The 21385-nt window shown below is 48.9% G+C and overlaps 1 protein-coding gene across 4 annotated transcripts in view; it reads right to left on the bottom strand.

Moving 5' to 3' along the window:
* The window catches only part of DOCK5 (dedicator of cytokinesis 5), a 132456-nt gene extending 114367 nt beyond the window's left edge, over window positions 1–18089 (bottom strand). For all 4 annotated transcript variants that reach the window (XR_006287520.1, XM_037886154.2, XM_043536224.1 and 1 more), the window contains exon 1: window positions 17872–18089. Coding sequence is in view for 3 of the 4 variants with exons in the window: in XM_037886154.2 (XP_037742082.1) it covers window positions 17872–17914 (43 nt within the window). In the remaining variant the exon portion in view is untranslated. The remainder of the gene's footprint in view (window positions 1–17871) is intronic.
* Between the last annotated feature and the right edge of the window lie 3296 nt (window positions 18090–21385).

Raw genomic sequence — 21385 nt, 5'->3', positions numbered from 1 at the left:
CAGAAAACTTTTATCTCAGGTTTATCTGAACCATTTGTTCCAGCTTTTTGCACCAAGTTAGCACTTTCCCTTCCAGATTGGGATCAGTTTTCTTTGCAACAATGCTTCCTAAGATCAGAAAGTGGAAAAGGACATAAATAAAGAATAATGTCCCATGCAGAAGAATTATTACCTCTTAGGAAAGTTTTGCGTGAGTTCTTGGACACCTATCTAAAACCTTTAACAGATTACTAAAGTAAATTATATTTTTTTAAAGCACTTAATCTTAAATATGTGCAAATCAGCTTGCTCGATACCGTATGTATCATACCAGAAAGATACTTTTATCATTTAAACTGGAAGTGCATATTGTATTTGGGATGTATCCAAACCAAAGCTCTGGATTTGAACATCTTCAGTCTTTGGAGCTGACCAAGAACTGGCCACCTAGAAAGTTGTCTAGCAGTTCATTTTTATTTTTCAGTTCTATTAACGCAGGTTTCCCGGCAAAGGCACAGATACCATTAAAATATTTTAGGCATTTCAGCCATAAATTAAAAGCAGTGGGCCTAAAAATGCAGTCTTTGTTCTGTCAGCAAAGGGATAAATGTGTTTATGGTTTTGGACTAAGTCAGTTATAAATTTAGCTTAATGTGTTTGCTTAAAAAGAATATTTTCCTAGGGAATTTTAACCAAAAGAAATGTCAAATTAAACACTTGGGCAATAAGGGGAGGAGTCTCAAATAACTAATTCTTTGCTCGGACTATGGGCTACGTAGCTCATGTGTAGAACTGGTTCATTAAACTTTTCAAATTTTGAAAATGAGATCAAATTTTAAATTTTGAAATTAGAAAAAAAAATGGTTAAATTTTCCCAACCTCCCCCCTCTCCCATTTTTGACCCATTGTGGAACCACCTGAAATTTTAATTTAAAAAAGGGACATTTTTGTTTGTTTTTATAATAAATGCATGGTTCTTTTTTTCCAGCCAGCACCATTCGTGTGTTTCCTGAAGATCCCAGCATAAGAAATTAACATACACTAGATTCATTCCCAGCCCTGTCACTTTTGCACCCTTTTCTGAATCAGCAGTGCGGTGATTTTTAGTTATTTAATGGTTATAATTTAAAAACAAAAAGCTAGATGAAGGCCTGTGCTGTCCTACAGGCATAATTCATAAAGTGTTTAAAAAAAAGGGGCCTAAAATAGCTGAGATCTTAAAAACTGGATGGTAACCGACCATCAATCCCAATGATGGTTGAATCTGGTGATATTCTAAACGAAAAGAGACCTCAGCTGGGCATCTAGCTGTTCCCATCACTTCACACTGACTAAACTAACAGTCTAGGGTTCAGAGTGACACGCACAGTGACAGTCCTGGAATCTTATCACATAGGTAAAAAGTCAAACACCTATTTCACAGGACCGTTCAAGGTGAGTGTGTGTTAACTACTTACGCTAAACAACCTGTTCCCTCTTGTATTTAGCTGTGACACCCTGAGTAAGTTTCCCTAACCTACAGAAGAGCTCTACATAAGGTCAAAAGCTTGTCTCCCTCACCAACAGATAAACGATATTACCTCCCCCACCTTGTCTCTCTAATATTCTGGGACCGACACGGCTACAACACATGTTTAAAAATACAGCCAAGACTTGCCCTGCAACAGATACATCCAAAGCCCTACCACACTTCCGGAACAGGAGTTAAGGACCTATCTTCAGATCATGTTCTATTTGGGCCCCATGACCCAGCTGTCCCTGTAGCATTTAGATTGTCCATGCGAAATCCATCCCTATCCAAAAGCACTGGTCTGGGACTCAGGAGACACGGGTTCAATTCCCTGCTCCACTGCAGACTTTCCGTGGAAGCAAGTCTCTTAAGCCAAGTCTATACTAGATATTTTTGCTGGTATATCATCACTTAAGCGGTGATGTTTCTGTGACATTTTTGTGCAGGCAAAACAGTTATACCAACAAAAAAAGAGTGCTTTTGCCCATTTACATTATTTTGCTCAGTGAACTGGTATATACTATACCTGTAAAAACACTCCTCCCTCCCTCCCCCCCGCCCCAGTATAAACTGCATCTACAGTAGGATACTGGGCAAACTTTTTCTAGCGTAGACTAGGCCTGAGTTTCTTTGCCTCTGTCTCTCATCTGTAAAATGGCGACAGAAAACTTCTGTACCTGACAGGAGTGCTGTGAAAATAAATATCATAGAATCATAAGACTGGAAGGGACAGCGAAAGGTCAACTAGTCCAGTCCCCTGCACTCAAGGCAGGACTAAGTGTTATCTAGACCATCCCTGACAGGTGTTAGTCTAACCTGCTCTTAAAAATCTCCAATGACAGAGATTCCACAACCTCTCTTGGCAATTTAGTCCAGTGCTTAACCACCCTGATAGTTAGAAAGTTTTTCCTAATGTCCAACCTAAACCGCCCTTGCGGCAATTTAAGCCCATTGCTTCTTGTCCTGTCCTCAGAAGGAGAACAATTTTTTCTCCCTCCTCCTTGCGACAACCTTTTATGTACTTGAAAACTATTTTCATGTCCCCTCTCAGTCTTCTCTTCTCCAGACTAAATAAACCCAATTTTTTTCAATCTTCCCGCACAGGTCATGTTTTCTAGATCTCTAATTGTGATTGTTGCTCTTCTTTGAACTTTCTCCAATCTGTTCACATCTTTCCTGAAATTTGGCACCCAGAACTGGACACAATACTCCAGTTGAGACCTAATCAGTGCGGAGTAGAGCTGAAGAATTATTTCTTGTGTCTTGCTTACAACACTCCTGCCAATACATCCCAGAATGATGTCTACTTTTTTTGCAACAGCATTACGCTGTTGACTCATATATAGCTTGTGATCCACTATGACCCCCAGATCCCTTTCCGTAGTACTCCTTCCCAGGTAGTCATTTCCCATTTTGTACATGTGCAATTGATTGTTCCTTTCTAAGTGGAATACTTTGCATTTGTCCTTATTGAATTGCATCCCATTTAGTTTAGACCATTTTCCAGTTTGTCCAGATCATTTTGAATTTTAATCCTATCCTCCAAAGCACTTGTAACCCCTCCCAGCTTGGTATCATCCACAAACTTTATATGTGTATATTAAAGATTGTGGGGCACTTATGATAATAAGGACACTATTAGACTGAGACAGTGACGCACACAGACATTCTGCTTCCTGTTATACGCAGTCAGTGGTTTGCTGACTATCCCAACAAATCTCAGCAAATGCAGAACTACCTACATCTTACTTAGTACAGTAAAAATTCTGCTTTTGCTGATTACCAGGTGGAAATGAACTAAACAGAAAGATAAATTAAGAGATTGACCCTGCCCATGTCCTTATTATATACTTCAAAAAACACATTATAATAAAAAGAATAAATCATAAAGGGGAGAGGGAGGATTTGCCCATATATCTCCCCTTGAAAGGTTTACATTTGGGAGACCTGACTATTGTTTTGTTACTTGAGAAACATAATACAGTAGAATCTCAGAGTTACAAACTGACCCATCAACCACACACCTCATTTGGAATCGAAGTATGCCATGAGGCAGCAGGAGACAGACAGACAGACAGACAGACACACACACACACACAGAGCAAACACGGTGCAGTACTGTGCTAAACATAAACTACTAAAAAAAAAGGGAAAATTTAAAAAAAAGATTTGACTAAGTAAGAAAACTGTTTCTCTGCTGGTTTCATTTAAATTAAGGTACTTAAAAGCAGCATTTTTCTTCTGCACAGTAAAGGTATTAAGCCAATGTTCAGTTGTAAACTTTTGAAAGAACCACCAGAACGTTTTGTTCAAAGTTATGAGCACTTAAGAGTTATAAACAACCTCCAATCTTGAGGCATTCGTAACTCTGAGGTTCTACTGTATTTGAGAAACTGGAACCAGACGGAGGTCGTGGATGTAGTTCCTTTGTGGCACCTCCGACTGGTTGAACAGTTCAACCGCTTTCCTCCTGTACACAAATGCCTCGGTAGAGGGTTCTCAACCTTCTTCTGATCACACGCCATCTTAGCATTTTATTCTTGGAGTCCCCCCCACACACACAGGCCTGGTCTACACTGGGGTGGGGATTGATCTAAGATATGCAACTTCAGCTACGAGAATAGCGCAGCTGAAGTCGACGTATCTTAGATCGACTTAGAATCACTTACTTCGCGTCCTCGCGGCGCGGGATCGACAGCCGCTGCTCCCCCGTCAACTCCGCTTCCGCCTCTCGCAGTGGTGGAGTTCCGGAGTCGACGGCAGAGCGATCGGGGATCGATTTATCGCGTCTACACTAGACGAGATAAATCGATCCCCTATAGATCGATTACTACCCGCCGATCCGGCGGGTAGTGTAGACGTGGCCACACATGCAGATTTGGCCCAGCCATCCAGCCAAGCACAGTGAACTTCACCAAGTGAACTTTAACACAATAGTTACTGTAGAAAACCAAATTAAAGAACAATAGGACTTCCGAGATAAAATGCTCTGTGTCCAGCAGTGAAGAATCAGACCCTTCGTCGCTTTCCCTGTTTAAAAGTTGTGTTTTTATTGCTCTCAGTGTGGCAACCAATTAGCGTGACTCGTAATGCAGTTGGAGAAAAGAGCATATGCGGTTGTTGATATGTGCAAAGATGGTCACTTCTTCAGTGGCGTTTGTTTTTAAGAAGTTTTACCAAACAGAAAACTTTTTTTTTTTTTTTTAATTTAAATGAAAAACAGTCTTGATCTGGAGTTAAAATATTTCCCTGGGCATCGATTCCAACCCAAACACTGCAACAGCAGGCTGGCAGGAGAGAACCAGGAAGTGAACCTGACTGTATTTCTATTTTCAAAGTGAAGCGAAGTCAATAAGCAGCACACAGGGTACGCAGCCATCCTGAAAAACTAAGGACCTAATTTTCCAAAATTGCTGAGCGCTTAACACTCCAATTAAAGTCAAAAGGGAGGCGTCCAGCCTCTCTGAAAATCAGGACCTAAGTATTACAATTCTAGCAGCTATAATATCAGTTATTAATAACACGGAAGGAATTTAAACGTTTTTAATTGTAACCTAACTCTGGCTCTCTTACAATGCTGAAGTCTAAACTGCTTAATACTCTTATACACAATGAAAGTCTGTCTCTAACCAAAACAATCAATTAAAAGGGATGACTGTACATGTTTTTTCTTTCCCTTCACTGCCACAATACAGGGCAAGAATGTGGTAAGCCTCCACAATCCAATGTTGCTACTAGCTGCAGAGAAGAAAATGGGTTCATTTGTTCACTCGGAATAAGCAGAAGTCCATCATTGGCTATGCTTTTCCACATTTTGCCATGGCCACCCCAAGCAGATCAAGAATTAATTGGTTGTCAGGAAACGAATACAAATTAACTGCGTATCAGACTAGGCTTCAGAGCTGTGTTTAGTCTTCGCTAACGGATACAAGTATGAGACTAAAACCCCTTGTACACGAAGAACTCGATTGCTATTTTTTTCTATTGCGGCAGTGCCAAGTGACCTCAGTGCTAGACCAGGTCACCACTGCGCTAGGTGCTGCACAAACATAACCAAACAGAAAGACAGTCCCTGCCTCAAAGGGCTTACAAACGAAGTAGACTCAATGCTAGTAAAAGAATAATGTAATAGGTACTAAGGCATAATACATTGCATATTTTTACCAATTGCCACAGTGTATGTGTAACCCATACACCTCCTGGGTGTTGTGTTCTGTCCCATCTAGTGGCACCAAGACCACTGAGAGAGAGAGAGATAAAATGAGTCTGCTCTCCCGCCTTAGCTAACAACCAATTGGCTTTTACCTCATGCTGCAGAGCAGGGGTGCCCAACCTGAGCCGGAGAAGGAGCCAGAATTTACCAATGTACGCTGCCAAAGAGCCACAGTAATACGTCCGCAGCTCCCCCACCCCACTCCCAGCGCCTCCCACCCACCGGCAGCCCCGCCAATCAGCACCTCCCACTCCCTCCCCATCAGCTGTTTCGTGGCGTGCAGGAGGCTGGGGGGGGGGGGGGGGGGGGAGAAAGGGAGGAGCGAGGGAAGGGCAGGCTCAGGGAGAGGGCGGGAAGGCGTGGAGTGGGGGCAGAGCCAGGGTTGAGCAGTGAGCACCCCCCGGCACACTGGAAAGTTGGCGCCTGTAACTCCAGCCCCAGAGTCGCTGCCTAGACCAGGAGCTGCATATTAACTTCTGAAGAGCCACAGATTGGCCACCCCTGCTGTAGAGGCTCATGCACTAAGCTCCAGAGGTCCCAGGTTCGATCCCGCCCATCGCCGACCGGGGTCTGTCGGCGTTACATATGCAACACCCATGAAAGGGACATGATGTCACGCCACCAGGACAAGATCAGCCAGTGAGTTCTGGTGACACACGGGCTATAATCTGATATGCTGGTGGAGAGCTTTGGGGGGCCGAGTTTCTGTGAAACCATGCAGTTCTCATTACTGCCCACTCCTCCATTTGCAAGTAAGCGCAGCTGAGATAATCTTCCTAATACATAGCTGACAGCTAACAAACTCAGCTATTTGTCCTAGTTTACCCCCAGATCCAAACAATCGGTAACAGAAGTAATAATTTGGCCACGTGGAGGGGATTGAAAGCGATTTCGAAAAAGAAAGAAGACCATACTAACCCTCTGGAAGGAAAAGAGCCGGGAAATGAAAGGCCCCTCTCCAGCAACGAGGGCTGCTTTACGCTTGAAATTACAGTTTAGGCAGCTAGGAGGAACATCGAAAAGAGATTCTACAAGCAAACAGCACGGGAGAACGCAGAGCAAAAATCGTGGTCCTCTCAGATGTTGGATCGGAGGCTGTGGATGAGATTTGAAAGGAGCTGAAAGGGAAGTTAAGGCCTCCAACTCCCACAGGATTGGTGCCTGATCTCCTTTGGCACCTTTGAAAATCCCCGCCTAAATGCCCCAATCTGCAATTGCTCCATGAGTGAAAGCACCCTTGAAAATCAATAGCAGCTCTGCAGAGCAGAGCTTGGAAAGTTTCCCCAACACTTGCTCCCCCAAGGACACAGCCTACTAACCTGGGTTAAACACACCTACATGCCACACTCCTGTAGCCAGGTAGATTTGATTTCCACTAGCACATCTTCACCCACTCTTGTCTCGCATGCCTTTGCAGTGCCCCTCTGTTGCTGCTGCCCTCTCGCGGTCCTGGGCATGCCGGAAACATTTCGCTTCCTAGCCCCTCCTCTCAACCTGGTCCCTCTGCTCCTTCTCCCCTCTTCTTAAAAAAACAATGCCTCAGAAGCCACCCGGATCCTCACATCCTCCCTCCACCCTGTCAAAAAAGCAGGATTCAGTGGCTTACTCCCTGCCTCCCACCTCCCTTCCTGTGAAAAACACAGCAACTCCTTCCCGGAAAAGAATTAGCCAGGCTTGGGCTGGTCTGCTCCATCCAGTCCTGTTAAACTTAAGTTGCTCCACTCTATTCTTCTCCTGTTCCCTGCTCCAGTCAACTGCCAACCGTGGGTACGCAAGCACATGGTTTTAAAAATCCCTCGTCTAGAAGATGAGAGAAGCATGCACATAGACTGAGTTCTCCAATATCCTCCAGGCCCCCTTTTTCTTAAATCCTTTTCCCTGGACACATGCACACAAACCTGCCCTTTTAACCATTCAACACAGATTTCATCCAAACACTGTATGGCACGCACAGAATACTTCTGCACCACTCTTACTTTAGGTACAGCCATAGATCCTGAAGTATATGGTCAGTTTCACTTTTGTTGTTTTAAGGCCACTGGGAAATTATACCTTTTCATCCAGAAGAGGGAGGGAGGGAGAGAAAATCCTTAAGTCAGGGAGCTTGCAAGAGAACAATCACATGTTCCAGTACAACAATTAACACGAAGTGTACATTTCAGAATGATGACTTGGTAAAAACCAGTGCAGGAAGGTTTAAGGTGTTTTTGGAACAGGCTGTCGTCGTGCAATTGAGAGTGTTTAAGAAAACCCGTGTTAAAAAAAAATTAGCCAAGACACAGAGCAGCAAACACAACAAGGCTTCATCATGCTCCCATTACAGTCTGAGGTACGGGGAGGGTCTGCCTTTGACTAACCTCCTTAGGAGTAGGATCAGACCCACAAAGAAAGAGACAAGCACTTAACATGATCTGCTTCCCAATTTCATGCACACAAAAATGACTCGGGCCGTCTCTACACACAAACTTGCACTGGTTTAGTTAAAGGGGTGCAACCCCCTACGCACGTGGATACTTCTCTTCCAGTTCAAGAATGACTCAGTCTTGTATACACACAGGATTCGCTTTGGTTCAACATAAAGCAGTTTAATTGAACTGGTGCTGATTTTGTGTGTGGACTCTCTCATATCAGTTTAAAACTGATTATAGTGGTTTAGCTTGCATCTGTACATTTACAAGCACAAGAGAAACCGATACAAACCAGGTCTAAACCAATATAAGAGAGTCCACATACAAAAGCTGCACCAGTTCAGTGAAAGTGGTATAAAAAAAAAATCACACCATTAGATATATCCATACAACTCTGTGCGTAGACCGGGACTTACGTTCAGTGTAGCTTAAACCTTTCACTAACTGATTTCAGCTAAACCCAGAGGTGAAAGTAAGCCGGTACGCCCCGGTACAGCGTACCGGCAAGAGCCGGTGCACCGTACTGGGGCAGCCCAGCTTCCCCAGGGGGCAATTTAAAGGGCCTGGGGCTCCCAGCAGTGGCTGGAGCCCCAGGCCCCTTAAATTGCCTCCAGAGCCCCGCTACTGGAGCCCTGGGGAGGCGGCTGCAGGGCTCTAGCAGCTATTTAAAGGGCCTGGGGCTCCCCTGCTTCTACCGCCCGGGCCCTTTAAATAGCCGCGAGAGCCCCACCGCCGCTACTCCAGGGCTCCGGCGGCTATTTAAAGGGCCAGGGTGTTAGAAGAGGGGAGCCCCGGGCCCTTGAAATAGCCCCCGGAACCCCGGGCTGCTGCTGCTACCCCAGTGGCGGGGGGCACTTCCCTTACAGGGAGGGCTGGGGCTGGCTCTGACCCTCTCAACCCCGCCCCTTCCGGGGGCCAGAGCTGGCCCCAGAGTACCGGTAAGTCACTCGACTTACTTTCACCCCTGGCTAAACCGAAACACGTTTGGTTTAAACTGAAATAATAATAATAATAATTTCCATGCAGTATTTTCCACCAATTTAACTAAGCTGATTTAAAAAAATCACACTGCAAGTTATCATATCATAGAATCTCAGGGTTGGAAGGGACCTCAGGAGGTCATCTAGTCCAACCAGTGCAACTCTGTGTACAGATAAGCCCGCAGAATTTGATATGCTTACTCAAACTGGAGTTAGGGGAAGTTTTACCCAGGTCAGAGTTGCATGACCAGCCCCTAGAATGCACTCCTGCAGTTGGATCCATGTGGCCTGATCCTTATATCCATTTAAAGCCCCAGCCAAGGATCCGTTTGCAGAATTTGGGCCTTCACTTAGCACGTTCCAGGATCTATTGTAAGCATGCAACAAGTTTAAACAAACCTTGAAAACGAAAGTGAACTTTGTTGTATATCAACAAAGCCTCAGTGATGGGATACTATTAGTAACGTGAAACAGTTTTAACAATAAAGCGGGACATGCTGTGATACTGCAGGGTCATGCAAAGCACAAAACACACTCTCAGACCACACTGCAGAAACCAGATGCAGTCTGAGCAATCGCCCAATCATGATGACCGTCCATATCAGAAGTGATCACAACTCAAAATGTTGCCTAAAATAAAAATTAATGAAATCTCATTCTGCTGCGCTCTCTTACCCTCTGTCCCTGTGCATTTCTGGTCCCATAAATCATGAATGTAGTTGGCAGGCACGGGTTTACATTTGAAAAATTACTGCCATTCCTAAAACATGATGCAGCAGACCGTAACTCAAATGCGTACATGGTCATTCCACAGCATGAATACTGCTCTTCTATAAGGAGAATAGTTCCAAGCCCTGACTCCTCTCGGAGGTAAGAATATTGCACGTCTAATAGGTCACGATAACAACTAAAAGTAATTATTTGTCATTTTACAAAGGTGTATCTATTTAAAAAGAAGACATCAAAATTAAAGATGCTGGATTGACATCTGTGGAGACTGAAGACTGCTACCTACCCAGAGGTATTATTAGGCTCTGAAAGATTCGATTTTCATCGATAAATGTTGATTTCACTGAACACACACAAACCGATGAAAAAATATTTCCATCAATAACTGAAATTTACAGACAGGCAAAGAAAGAAAAATGCTGCTTGCGAACTTATTCGAGTTTGATTCAGGGATATTTACTTGGTATATTTTGACACGATACTGACGTGCGTTCTACTAAAGCTTAACTTTTTGAAGTTCTCAATGTCTACTGTCACTAAAGAATGATTGTCTGACTTCCCCATAATTTCCCATGATCGTAAAAGATTAAAATACATTTTCGTAAATGCTTCAAACCCACAATTCCGTGCAACTGTGGAAAATTTAAATAGATAAAAATCTTTAAAAATGCTTAAAAACTAACACGGATATTTTGTGTCAAATTTATAAAAAAATTAAAAATCAAATTCCATGGCCCTTCTGTTGTGATAACATGGTAAAGAAGCCTTAATGCAGGTTGTCTCTTCTGAGACCCACCAACTCATTCCACACAGACCACAGAAGCCCCGATCCTGCATATGCTTAACTTTAAGCATGTGAGTAGTTTCAGTAAAACTACTCACATGTGTAAAGTTAAGCACATGCAGAAATCTGTACATGACTGGGGCCTAACCATCAGATAAATACAGTTACTAGTATGAGCTGGATTCAAACTGGTGACCTTGAAGTGAAAAGCTACATATCCGTTATGGTGAGCCATATGCATAACAGCCCTATACCTTTCGAGTCGTCAGATAAGAAGAAATGATAAAACATGACATTTATGTGGGACATTGTTCTCACTGGTGAAGTTATTCAGGCATCATTGCTGCAAAAATAACGGCAAAGGCAACAAATATGTCATGCTTTTTGGCATATGACAAAAACAATCCGTTTTATTGCAGATAAGAGTGAACTCATTTACAATCTCACTAGAGTTCACTTCATAATGAATTTTTTCTGATACTCCAGATTTGGGAGGATGGGGGGGATGAGGGGGAGTTAGAGTTAAACAATTACAGTAATGCATCCTTACTGCAACTTGGTCCCAAGAGAAGAGTGCCAGGAAGGGGGTTATTAGTGCCTAATGTGATGGTGATTGTGTGATATGGAGTCCCGTCCACTCAAATCTCACTTGAGAACACCAGCTCATTCACTGAAATAATCAAATAACTGTGGGGAATGGGAGAGGGGAAGCTTTGGCCACGGGTACTAGCACAAATGCCAATTTTTACACTCACAATCTTTAGTGACAAAGTAGTCTCTGCAGAACAGAGCCCCCCCACACACACACACCAGTTAGAGCACTCTCACCTGCAAGACATTAACTATAAATGGGTTTAACACACACTCACAGTAAACTGCGTAATTCTAAATTTACAGATCTCAGCCCTTCATCCCTCTAAATATGACCCTAGTAGGATCTGAACGTACTTTGGACCAGGGAGTCTAGGTAACGTACTTCAGACCTGGTGCCGAAATTGCTAAGCAATCACCTCGGGGTCACTGCAAGAAGTAAAAGATGATTAATGAAAGAAAATATAGTGTGATGATTTAAAGGAAAACCTTTCTGCAACCCAAATGAAATACTGACATTGAAGGCTAAATGCAGACCTATGCACTGTCTCTTTAAACCAGAGCTTTGGAGCTGTGCTCCGGCTCCGCTCCAGCTCCAGGCAAAAACCTACAGCTCCACTGCTCCAGAGCTGCTCCACGGGCTCCACTCCAAAGCCCTGCTTTAAACTCTTGAAGCAGTCAGCATAGTTCCGTCACTACAAGGAACAGTTCGTTTCTAAGCAGATAATGAGAGCCCGTAACAACACTACTATTGACTTACCTATTGCAATATGGGAAGGACGCGTGCAACTCAAGCATCCCTTTAATTAGATTCCTGAGACAGCACTGAGGACATTAACACGAGGGCAGTTATCTCACGCGATTAACTCAAAAAAATTAATTGGGATTAAAAAATTAATCGCAGTTTTAATCACATTGTTAAACAGAATGGAGCCCTTGTTGGCTCCAAGATATTTCTCTCTCCAGCAGAGAAAGGAATAATGCTATGGACTTCCTTTGTCACAAATTAATCATTTTAAAATCAATCAATCAGATGATGAACGCATTACATTAAGAACTCCAGGCAGTCAGTTGCAACTCCTTTCCATACAACTTCAAACAAACTAATCTAATTGCATATTTGCATAATACAGATACACTCATTAAAACACACTTTGCAAATGACACTCTCTTCTGAGGAGAGCCCGAGTCCAAACAGAAGAGGTTATTCTGCCAAACCACTGGAGGAGACTGGTCACAAGAGTCCAGGAAACAAATCTTTGTGTACTGAAATTTGCACAAATCAAAGGATGGCACTGGATCACAACAGTTACTTTTTGGGGAACTCTTCACAATGCTGTTGAAATTTGCAGAGCCCCATTTGACATACACGCACACGTCATTAATGTAATTTCAAAAACACAGATTATTTTCTACCTGCCATAATGTTTCTATTCTATCCTCCGAAAACAAAAAACAAAAAACCCCAACCACACACAATTTTGATCCTTTCGCTTAGCCACCAGCTGGAACATGGCCCAGGCAAGTAGTGAATGAAAATTGTTACTGTCTAATAGCCTAAATGATATGAACTGGTGGTCTCAGCTCAGTTCCTCATCACAAACACCAGTAATTAGCACTAATAGGCACCCTTGTTGGAAGTCTTACCAAGGGTATTAAAGTATCCTCTCAATAAGAGGGGACTCCTCAAGACTGGGATCCTCAGGGAGAGCATATTGGTGGGAGAAAAAGTTAAATGCCCCTTCTGCCACCTCTTCCCTCTTGTGCCAGCCACAAGCACTAAAGAAAATCTCTTAAAGCTTTTATTATGAAAGGCCCAGCTTTTGCAAACACTTGGGCACATACTTATCTTTACTACCACAACACACACACAGGCGCCCGCTTCTTCCTTTCCCCGGGGGGTGCTCAACCCCCACTCAGCCCCAGGCCCCACCACACTCCACCCCTTCCCCCAAGACCCCACCCCTGCCCCGCCTCTTCCTGCCCAATTCCACCCCTTCCCCCAAGCATGCCCCGTCCCCGCTCCTCCCCATCCCCCCAGATCCTCCTGCATGCCGCGGAACAGCTGATCACGGCGGGCGGGAGGTGCTGACAGGGAGGGGGAGGAGTTGATCAGCAGAGCCACCGGCCGGTGGGAGGCACTGGGGGAGAAAGGGGGAGCTGGCTGCCGGTGGGTGCTAAGCACCCACTAATTTTTTCCAGCCCTGGAGCACCCACGAAGTCGGCGTCTATGACGACACATCGCATTAGTAAAATTAAACGTGTTCTGTAAGTGCAGGATCGGGGCCTAGGTGGGAAGCACTTGACATGCGCCTCTGTAATCCATTAGCCAGCCAGATACGAAAGCGAGAACTAGAACTACTTCATGCCAAGTATAAGCATCAAACATCGGCTCCTTAAAGAAAGCATGAATTAACCCTGTCAAAAGTGCTAGTGAAACAGACGAAAAAGCCAGAACACTACGGACTCCATGCCCAAGTAAGGGGGAAATAAGAATCTCCCCCTTTATATACCTGTCTGGGAACAGAAATAAGCACACTGCACACCTGCTTTCTCCTCCTGTGTCAGGAGATGAGGGAAATGGGCAAAACCCAGGCTCCCCTCCACCTACACACAGGCCAGTGCAGCTCAGCCCTCTGGGAAAATATAGACCAGCAGCAAATTCGTAACCCCTGAAACATGAAAGAATTGTGTCTGTGTCACGCTACCTTCCAAGACTGTTTCTGAAGTGGAGCTCTCGTACTACGCCTTGCGCACGAGTGTGCCTAAACTCACCATCTAGCCCCAACTGTTTGGGTGCGGATTATTTTGTTAACCTGGCATCATTATACCAATTATCGTACATTCTGCAGGATGGCAGTGCTCAAGCAACCCTGGTAATCCACAGACACAATCTCCCGCACCACCCAGGAAATATACGGACGTACGAGAGAGCCCGAGTCATCGCCAGCACAGAAAGAAACAAAGTTCAGGGTGCGCAAATGTTACACGCCCTAAAAGTTACCACAGGAGAAGCTAGATAAGACGGTGCTGCGTTTAGTAACTTTGTTAAGCCATAAAACCACACCGCGGCCCTGATCGTGCAGTGGGCCAGCCCCAGCTCTCACGTGGAGCCTTTTCAAAGTCAGTGGGGACTTTTCGCAAGTGCACATGCCCTATCCTGTGCAAATCAGTGCAGGATCGGGGCCTTGATCCCTTTTAACGAGTGGGCGGAACTATGCCAAACAGCATCACAACAGCAGCCATGCTTTGCACTTTTCAACCATCCAGTTTAAAACCTTCCCCCACAGCAACAAGTTTCCCACGGGGGAAAGAAGATCTTGCTCAAACAAAGGCTGCAGGGTGGTTTGTGTCATTCATGGTTTCCTGCCGGCCGCTCTTTTGTTTTCTCAAGGGTATTTTCTTCACCAGCTCAAAAGTTGTGGCTTTCAATTTATCACGTTCTCCAAAAAAAAAAAAAGGGGGGGGGGGGACCCTCACAAACCGTTGCAGCAGGTGCTAAGCTTGTCCTAAGAGGTAGCAAACCAGTGAGCTTATGCTCACGAAAGCTTATGCTCAAATAAATTGGTGAGTCTCTAAGGTGCCACAAGTCCTCCTGTTCTTTTTGCGAATACAGACTAACACGGCTGCTACTCTGAAACCAGCATTGCACGATTATTTTTAAATGCCAGCAAACAGGCAGGGCAGATGGTAACAGACACCACCTCAGCTTTTGCAGCTCATCTCTTCATTCCCACTTCCCTATACCACTCTCCAAAGCTTCCTCTCCCCAGAACATTGCACAGCCATACTCTGTCCTCAGTACCCCGTTCCCTTCCCTATATCCCATGGGTGCGCAGAAGCTGGACACCGCAGCAGTCTCTCCCGTCCTTCCCCATCCTGAGATAGCCTTTGCAGACAGCCCTAGAGGCAGACTCAAGTCAACAATTACCCCCAAAACAGGGTTAGTCCGAAGGCAGCAGACACACTTGCATTATTGCAAAAACCAGAGCAGTACAGAACTGAACTGGACCCGGATCACGCTTGAAGTTAAATAAAGTCCCAGGGAATATCAGCAGCTGAAACCTTCAGGCAAAGACAAAGTGGGGTAGGAATTAAAGAGGACTGAGAAGGTAATCCAAATGCAGTCAAAAGAATTCAAAGGGGGAATTTAGAGGGGGTGGATGGGATGAAATCAAAAGGCCCTGAAGGGGGTGAGAGAAGGAATTTGGGCTGGGGGTTGCGGTGGGGGGTCGGGCAGTGTTAGGGTTGGAAGGGGACTGCAATGGTGCGGAGGAGGAGTGTTTGGGGGGGGGGTGCAGTGGGGCAGAGGAGGAGTGTTTGGGGGGGGGTTGCAGTGGGGCAGAGGAGGAGTGTTTGGGGGGGCGGGGTACAGTAGGGCAGAGGAGGAGTGTTTGGGGGGGCGGGGTACAGTAGGGCAGGGGCAATACAGTGAGGACAGAGCACTGGGAAATGGGGGAGCCCCAGGGGGCAGTGCAGGAGGGGTGCAGTGGAGCAGGGGGTGCGGTGGGGCGGAGCGGGAGTGTTTGGGTGGGGGGTGCAGTGGGGCAGAGGGGGAGTGTTTGGGGAGTTCAGGGGGGCAGTGGCACGGAGGGGCAGAGAGGGAGTGTTTGGGTGGGGGGTTCAGGGGGGAAGTGGGGCGGAGGGGGAGTATTTGGGTGGGGGGGTGCAGTGGGGTAGGGGGTGTGGTGGGGCGGGGGGAGTGTTTGGGTTGGGGGCTCAGGGGAGCAGTGGGGAGAGGGGGAGTGTTTGGGTGGGGGGCTCAGAGGGGCAGTGGGGAGGGGGAAGTGTTTGGGCGGGGGGTGCAGTGGGAGTGTTTGGGAGTGTTTGGGTGGGGGGGCAGAGGGGGAGTGTTTGGAGGGTGCAGGGGGTGCGGTGGGGCAGAGGGGGAGTGTGGAGGGTGCAGGGGGTGCGGTGGGGCAGAGGGGAACTGTTTGGGTGGGGGATGCAGGGGGGCAGTGGGGCGGGGGGAGTGTTTGGGGGTGCAGGGGGTGCGGTGGGGCAGAGGGGAACTGTTTGGGTGGGGGGTTCTGGGGGGCAGGGGGCGGGGGGAGTGTTTGGGTGGGAGGTTCTGGGGGGCAGTGGGGCAGGGGGGAGTGTTTGGGTGGGAGGTTCTGGGGGGCAGTGGGGCAGGGGGGAGTGTTTGGGTGGGAGGTTCTGGGGGGCAGTGGGGCAGGGGGGAGTGTTTGGGTGGGAGGTTCTGGGGGGCAGTGGGGCAGGGGGGAGTGTTTGGAGGGTGCAGGGGGTGCGGTGGGACAGAGGGGAACTGTTTGGGTGGGGGGTTCGGGGGGCAGTGGGGCGGGGGCAGTGTTTGGGAGGGGGTGCAGGGGGAGTATTTGGGTGGGGGGCGCAGTGGGGCAGGGGGTGTGGTGGGGCGGGAGCAGTGTTTGGGTTGGGAGTTCAGAGGGGCAGTGGGGCGGAGGGGGAGTATTTGGGTGGGGGGTGCAGTGGGGCAGGGGGTGTGGTGGAGCGGGGGCAGTGTTTGGGTTGGGGGTTCAGGGGAGAAGTGGGGCGGAGGGGGAGTATTTGGGTGGGGGGTGCAGTGGGGCGGGGCAGTGTTTGGGTGCAGGGGTTGGGGGGCAGTGGGGCGGGGGGAAGTGTTTGTGGGGTGCAGGGGGTGCAGTGGGGCCGGGGGAGTGTTTGGGAGGGGGGTGCAGGGGTGCAGTGGGGCGGGGGAAGTGTTTGGGGGGTGCAGGGGGTGCAGTGGGGCGGGGGCAGTGTTTGGGGGGTGCAGGGGGTGCAGTGGGGCGGGGGCAGTGTTTGGGTGGGGGGTTCTGGGGGGCAGTGGGTGGGAGTGTTTGGGGGGGTTGGGGGCAGTGGGGTGGAGGGGAAGTGTTTGGGGGGTGCAGTGGGGTGGAGGAACAGTGTTTGGGTGGGGGGTTCAGGGGGCGGTGGGGCAGGGGCAGTGTTTGGGAGGGGGGTGCAGAGGGGTTCAGGGGGCAGAGGGGGAGTGTTTGGGTGGGGGGTTTGGGGGCGGTGGGGCGGGGGGAAGTGTTTGGGGGTGCAGGGGGTGTAGTGGAGCGGGGGGGAGTGTTTGGGTGGGGGGTTCAGGGGTGCGGTGGGGCGGGGGGAGTGTTTGGGGGGGGTTGGGGGGCGGTGGGGTAGGGGGAGTGTTTGGGTGGGGGTGCAGGGGGGCGGTGGGGAGTGTTTGGGGGGGTTGGGGGCGGTGGGAAGTGTTTGGGGGTGCAGGGGGTGCGGTGGAGCGGGGGGAAGTGTTTGGGGGTTCAGGGGTGCGGTGGGGCAGGGGGAGTGTTTGGGTGGGGGGTGCAGGGGGGCGGTGGGGAGTGTTTGGGGGGTGCAGGGGGTGCAGTGGAGCGGGGGGAAGTGTTTGGGTGGGGGGTTCAGGGGTGCGGTGGGGCGGGGGGGAGTGTTTGGGGGGTTGGGGGGCAGTGGGGCGGGGGGGAGTGTTTGGGGGGGTTGGGGGGCGGGGGGACTGTTTGGGGGGGTTGGGGGCGGGGGGAAGTGTTTGGGGGGTGCAGGGGGTGCAGTGGAGCGGGGGGAAGTGTTTGGGTGGGGGGTGCAGGGGGGCGGGGGGAGTGTTGGGGGGGGTTGGGGGGCGGGGGGGCGGGGGGGAGTGTTTGGGTGGGGGGTGCAGTGGGGCGGGGGCAGTATTTGAGAGGGGGGTTCAGAGGGGCGGAGGGGGGCACAGGAGGACGCCCCCCCCGGCGCGCACTCACCGGCCCCGTACTTCTCCCGCTTGGTGGGGACCCAGCGGGCCATGCTGGCGGCGGCTGGCGGCGGCTCGGCTCAGCGCGGCAGCGGCCGCTCCTCGGCCCCCGGCCCCCGGCGCTGCTGTCTCGGGCTGGGCGCCCCGGGCTGCTCCGCCATGTTAGGGGCCCCGCTCCGCTCCGCTCCCGCCGCTCGGCAGCGAACTTCCCTTCCCGGCAGCCGGGCGCCTCCCCCGGCCCCGGCCCCAACCCCTCTCCCCGCCCCGGGAGCGATCACCTGCTCCGCGCCCTCCCTCCGCCCTGCGCCGGGACTCGGGTCCCCCGGGGCCGCCCCGGGCTCGGATCTAGCTCCCGCTTCTCCCGGGCTCGGACCTAGCGCCCCCCGCCCAGCCCGGGCTCGGATCTAGCCCCCGCTTCTCCCGGGCTCGGATCTAGTGCCCCCGCCAGCCCGGGCTCGGATCTAGCCCCCGCTTCTCCCGGGCTCGGACCTAGCGCCCCCCGCCCAGCCCGGGCTCGGATCTAGCCCCCGCTTCTCCCGGGCTCGGATCTAGCGCCCCCGCCAGCCCGGGCTCGGATCTAGCCCCCGCTTCTCCCGGGCTCGGATCTAGCGCCCCCCCCCCAGCCCAGGCTCGGATCTAGTCCCCGCTTCTCCCGAGCTCGGATCTTGCACCCCGACCCCTACCTAGCTTTGGCTCCCCTTTCTCTGAGCACTACCCACCCCGCCAGCCCAAGCTCGGATCTAGCACCCTCTGACCCCGGGCTCGGACCTCCACCTCTCTCCCACTATCCTCCGGGCACCTACTCAGATCTACGCCCCCCGCCCCGACTTGGGCAACTTTCCGGCAAGGCGCAGATTTGTTTCTGACAAGCTCTGTTAACTCTGTGCTGACCGCAGCCTGGATCTATTCCAGATGCTGCTGCTGCTGCTTCTGAAGCGTTTCCCCCTCCTTAGTCGTTTGCACGATGTAGATCTGCAGTTGGAAAACGCGAGCCAAGCCGCAGACCGGAGAAGAGGATTTTGAAAAAAGCAGAGGCCAGTGGGGCAAGATCCCCTCACCGGTCCCTCCTTTTGCCCCACTCCGAGAATCAAAAGTCCATGGTGGGGGTGGGGGGACGTTTCCAAGATTTAGCAGCGTTATTTAGTTTGTATTTTGTTTAAATTAAATTAAAAGTCCCTTCAGTGTAACAGATATACATAAAGCATTGCAATAAAACGACTACCAGCAGTGGGAAAAGAATTGCAAGAGCACGTTTTTGCAGGAATACAACACATCTAGAATTACAGGCTCCCTTTGAAGCGCATGGCAAAACTCCTGTTGACTTCAGCCAGGACAGGCTCGGGACCTTCCGTGAGCCATTTTAAAATGCTCAACACATTATTTATTTTTACGTTACCGGTAGGCCCTACTCCTGCAAACAGATCTGTGCTGCTTTGAAGCTTATGCCCCAAACCTGGTTATCTGCTTCTGATGAAAAAGGTACCCCATTTATTTGTAGTGTGGAAAATCGTAGGGCAGGAAGGTGGAGGGTTTCAGACAGACCCACGAATTCCCTTAAATAACATAAATGTAGATAATGGGGGGCTATGGCGCAACCACACACATGGACAGTGGCTAGTGCGGACGTACCTTTATGGTGCATTTACACTTGGAGCTGGGGGTATGATTCCCAGCTCAAGGCGATAGGCTGGCACTAACTCCCATCCAACTAGCACTGAGCAGCAGGATAGGCTAGCTCAGGGGTTCTCAAACTGGGGGTTGGGACCCCTCAGGCGGTTGTGAGGTTATTACACGGGGGGTCGTGAGCGGTCAGCCTCCACCCCAAACCCCGCTTTGCCTCCAGTGTTTATAATGGTGTTAAATATATTAAAACGTGTTTTTAATTTATAAGGGGGGGTCGCACTCAGAGGCTTGCTATGTGAAAGGGGGCACCAGTAAAAAAAAGTTTGAGAACCGCTGCTCTGAATATGTGCCTTTGGTCTTGCATGGGTATGTAGGCCCATGGCTAGCCACTCCCACTGCTCCTCAGGCTATGCCTTGCCCAGTGGGGTCCTGACCTTGAATGGGACCTGTAGGTCCTACTGTAATAAATAATATTTTGCTTCTCCCAAGGCATGGCTTATTCGCTGCTTGACAGAAGCTCAGTTTCAGGGATAAAGAACCATTTTTACTATTACAGTCCTTGCTAACAGTGTATGCGGCACTGTATCTTTAAATAAACCTGGTCCACTGTGTCAAAAATACGTAGCTCAAGGGTTTCTTACATGCACAGTAAGTTAGTCATCCTGTGGTGGAGATGTGTTGCAAGGTTACACCCAGTTTCTTTTAGAAAACCCAAGCCCTTCACTAAAAAAAGATGTCTTGCATTTGTTTCCAAGAGGTGCTCATGATATTTTTGAGATGGCTATACCTTTATTCTGACAAACACATCTAAAGCAACGAGCGTCAGGGGCAGCGTAGTTTGACACTTAAAGTGGCAACTGGTTGTGGGAACTCCTACCAGCGGCTCGGAGATGGAGTGTGTTTAATGGCTGGCGCAAGAGATTTACCAAGGGTTTACATTACAGGAAAAAAAGAGATGCAAGTCAGAACTAGTTAAATAATTTATTCTTTATATAAACACCAACTCACCTTTCTGCTTGATATGTGGCATATGTAAGAAGACCCGAAAAGCATATAGTTCCTGGCCCTAAAAGATTCATAGGACCAGATCCTCACAGCTATTTAGCCTTCTGAGGGCTCCCAATACCGGACAGGAAATGCACAGCACCTTGCAAGATCATGTCCATTACCATAGGATGTGAGCATCGTACGAAATTATGAGAATGGGTGAAGAAAAGATCTCAAGTGTGTAGAACACCTTTCCTTCTCCTACTGTACATAACTCATCTGAGCAGGTAGAAGGATTTTGCAAATCCTTGAACTCCATAAGATTCACCCATCCCACCTTAGGAAGCTTCATTTTGTAAAATGCTTTGAGATCCTTTGCCCATGCGGTCAGATGCTCAGCCGTGCTAGGTTTGGACTTGGAGCAGCTGACAAGAGTGGGATAAGGGATGATAATAATAATGGTAACTCCCGATCTTTCTGCTCTGCTCTCGGACTGTCTGGTATCCAAAATGTCCCCTGGTGTAATTTAGAGCAGCATTCCCCACCCCCGGACATCCCCCCTTTGGAGAAAGAGCAATTGTACATTGCTCCTGGAGGCCAGCCTTACTCTTGCTTTCCTGTGCTGGACGAAGAATCTGGCCAAAAATGCTTGCAGTAGCAGACAACCTTGATCAGTGCTTCAGGCTAGCCATTCTTCTCGCTGATGCAGTGTGTTACATTTGAGCAAATATTCAACTCAGTTTCAATGCCTCTCCCTAGGATATCCTTAGATAGTGGATAATGTCTGTTTCTTTCTGAGTAAGGCAGCCCTGTTTCTTATCACATGGACTGCACTTTTATCTTTGAAGTGACTTTCTGTACTGTCAGAGAACAGAAGAGGGAGAGAGAAATATCTTGGAGACAACAAGGGCTCC

This window comes from Chelonia mydas, chromosome 26 (genome assembly GCF_015237465.2).
Source record: "Chelonia mydas isolate rCheMyd1 chromosome 26, rCheMyd1.pri.v2, whole genome shotgun sequence".
NCBI lineage: Eukaryota > Metazoa > Chordata > Testudines > Cheloniidae > Chelonia > Chelonia mydas.
The sequence above is the reverse complement of the archived record's forward strand: the minus strand, read 5'-3'. Positions and strand labels throughout refer to the sequence as shown.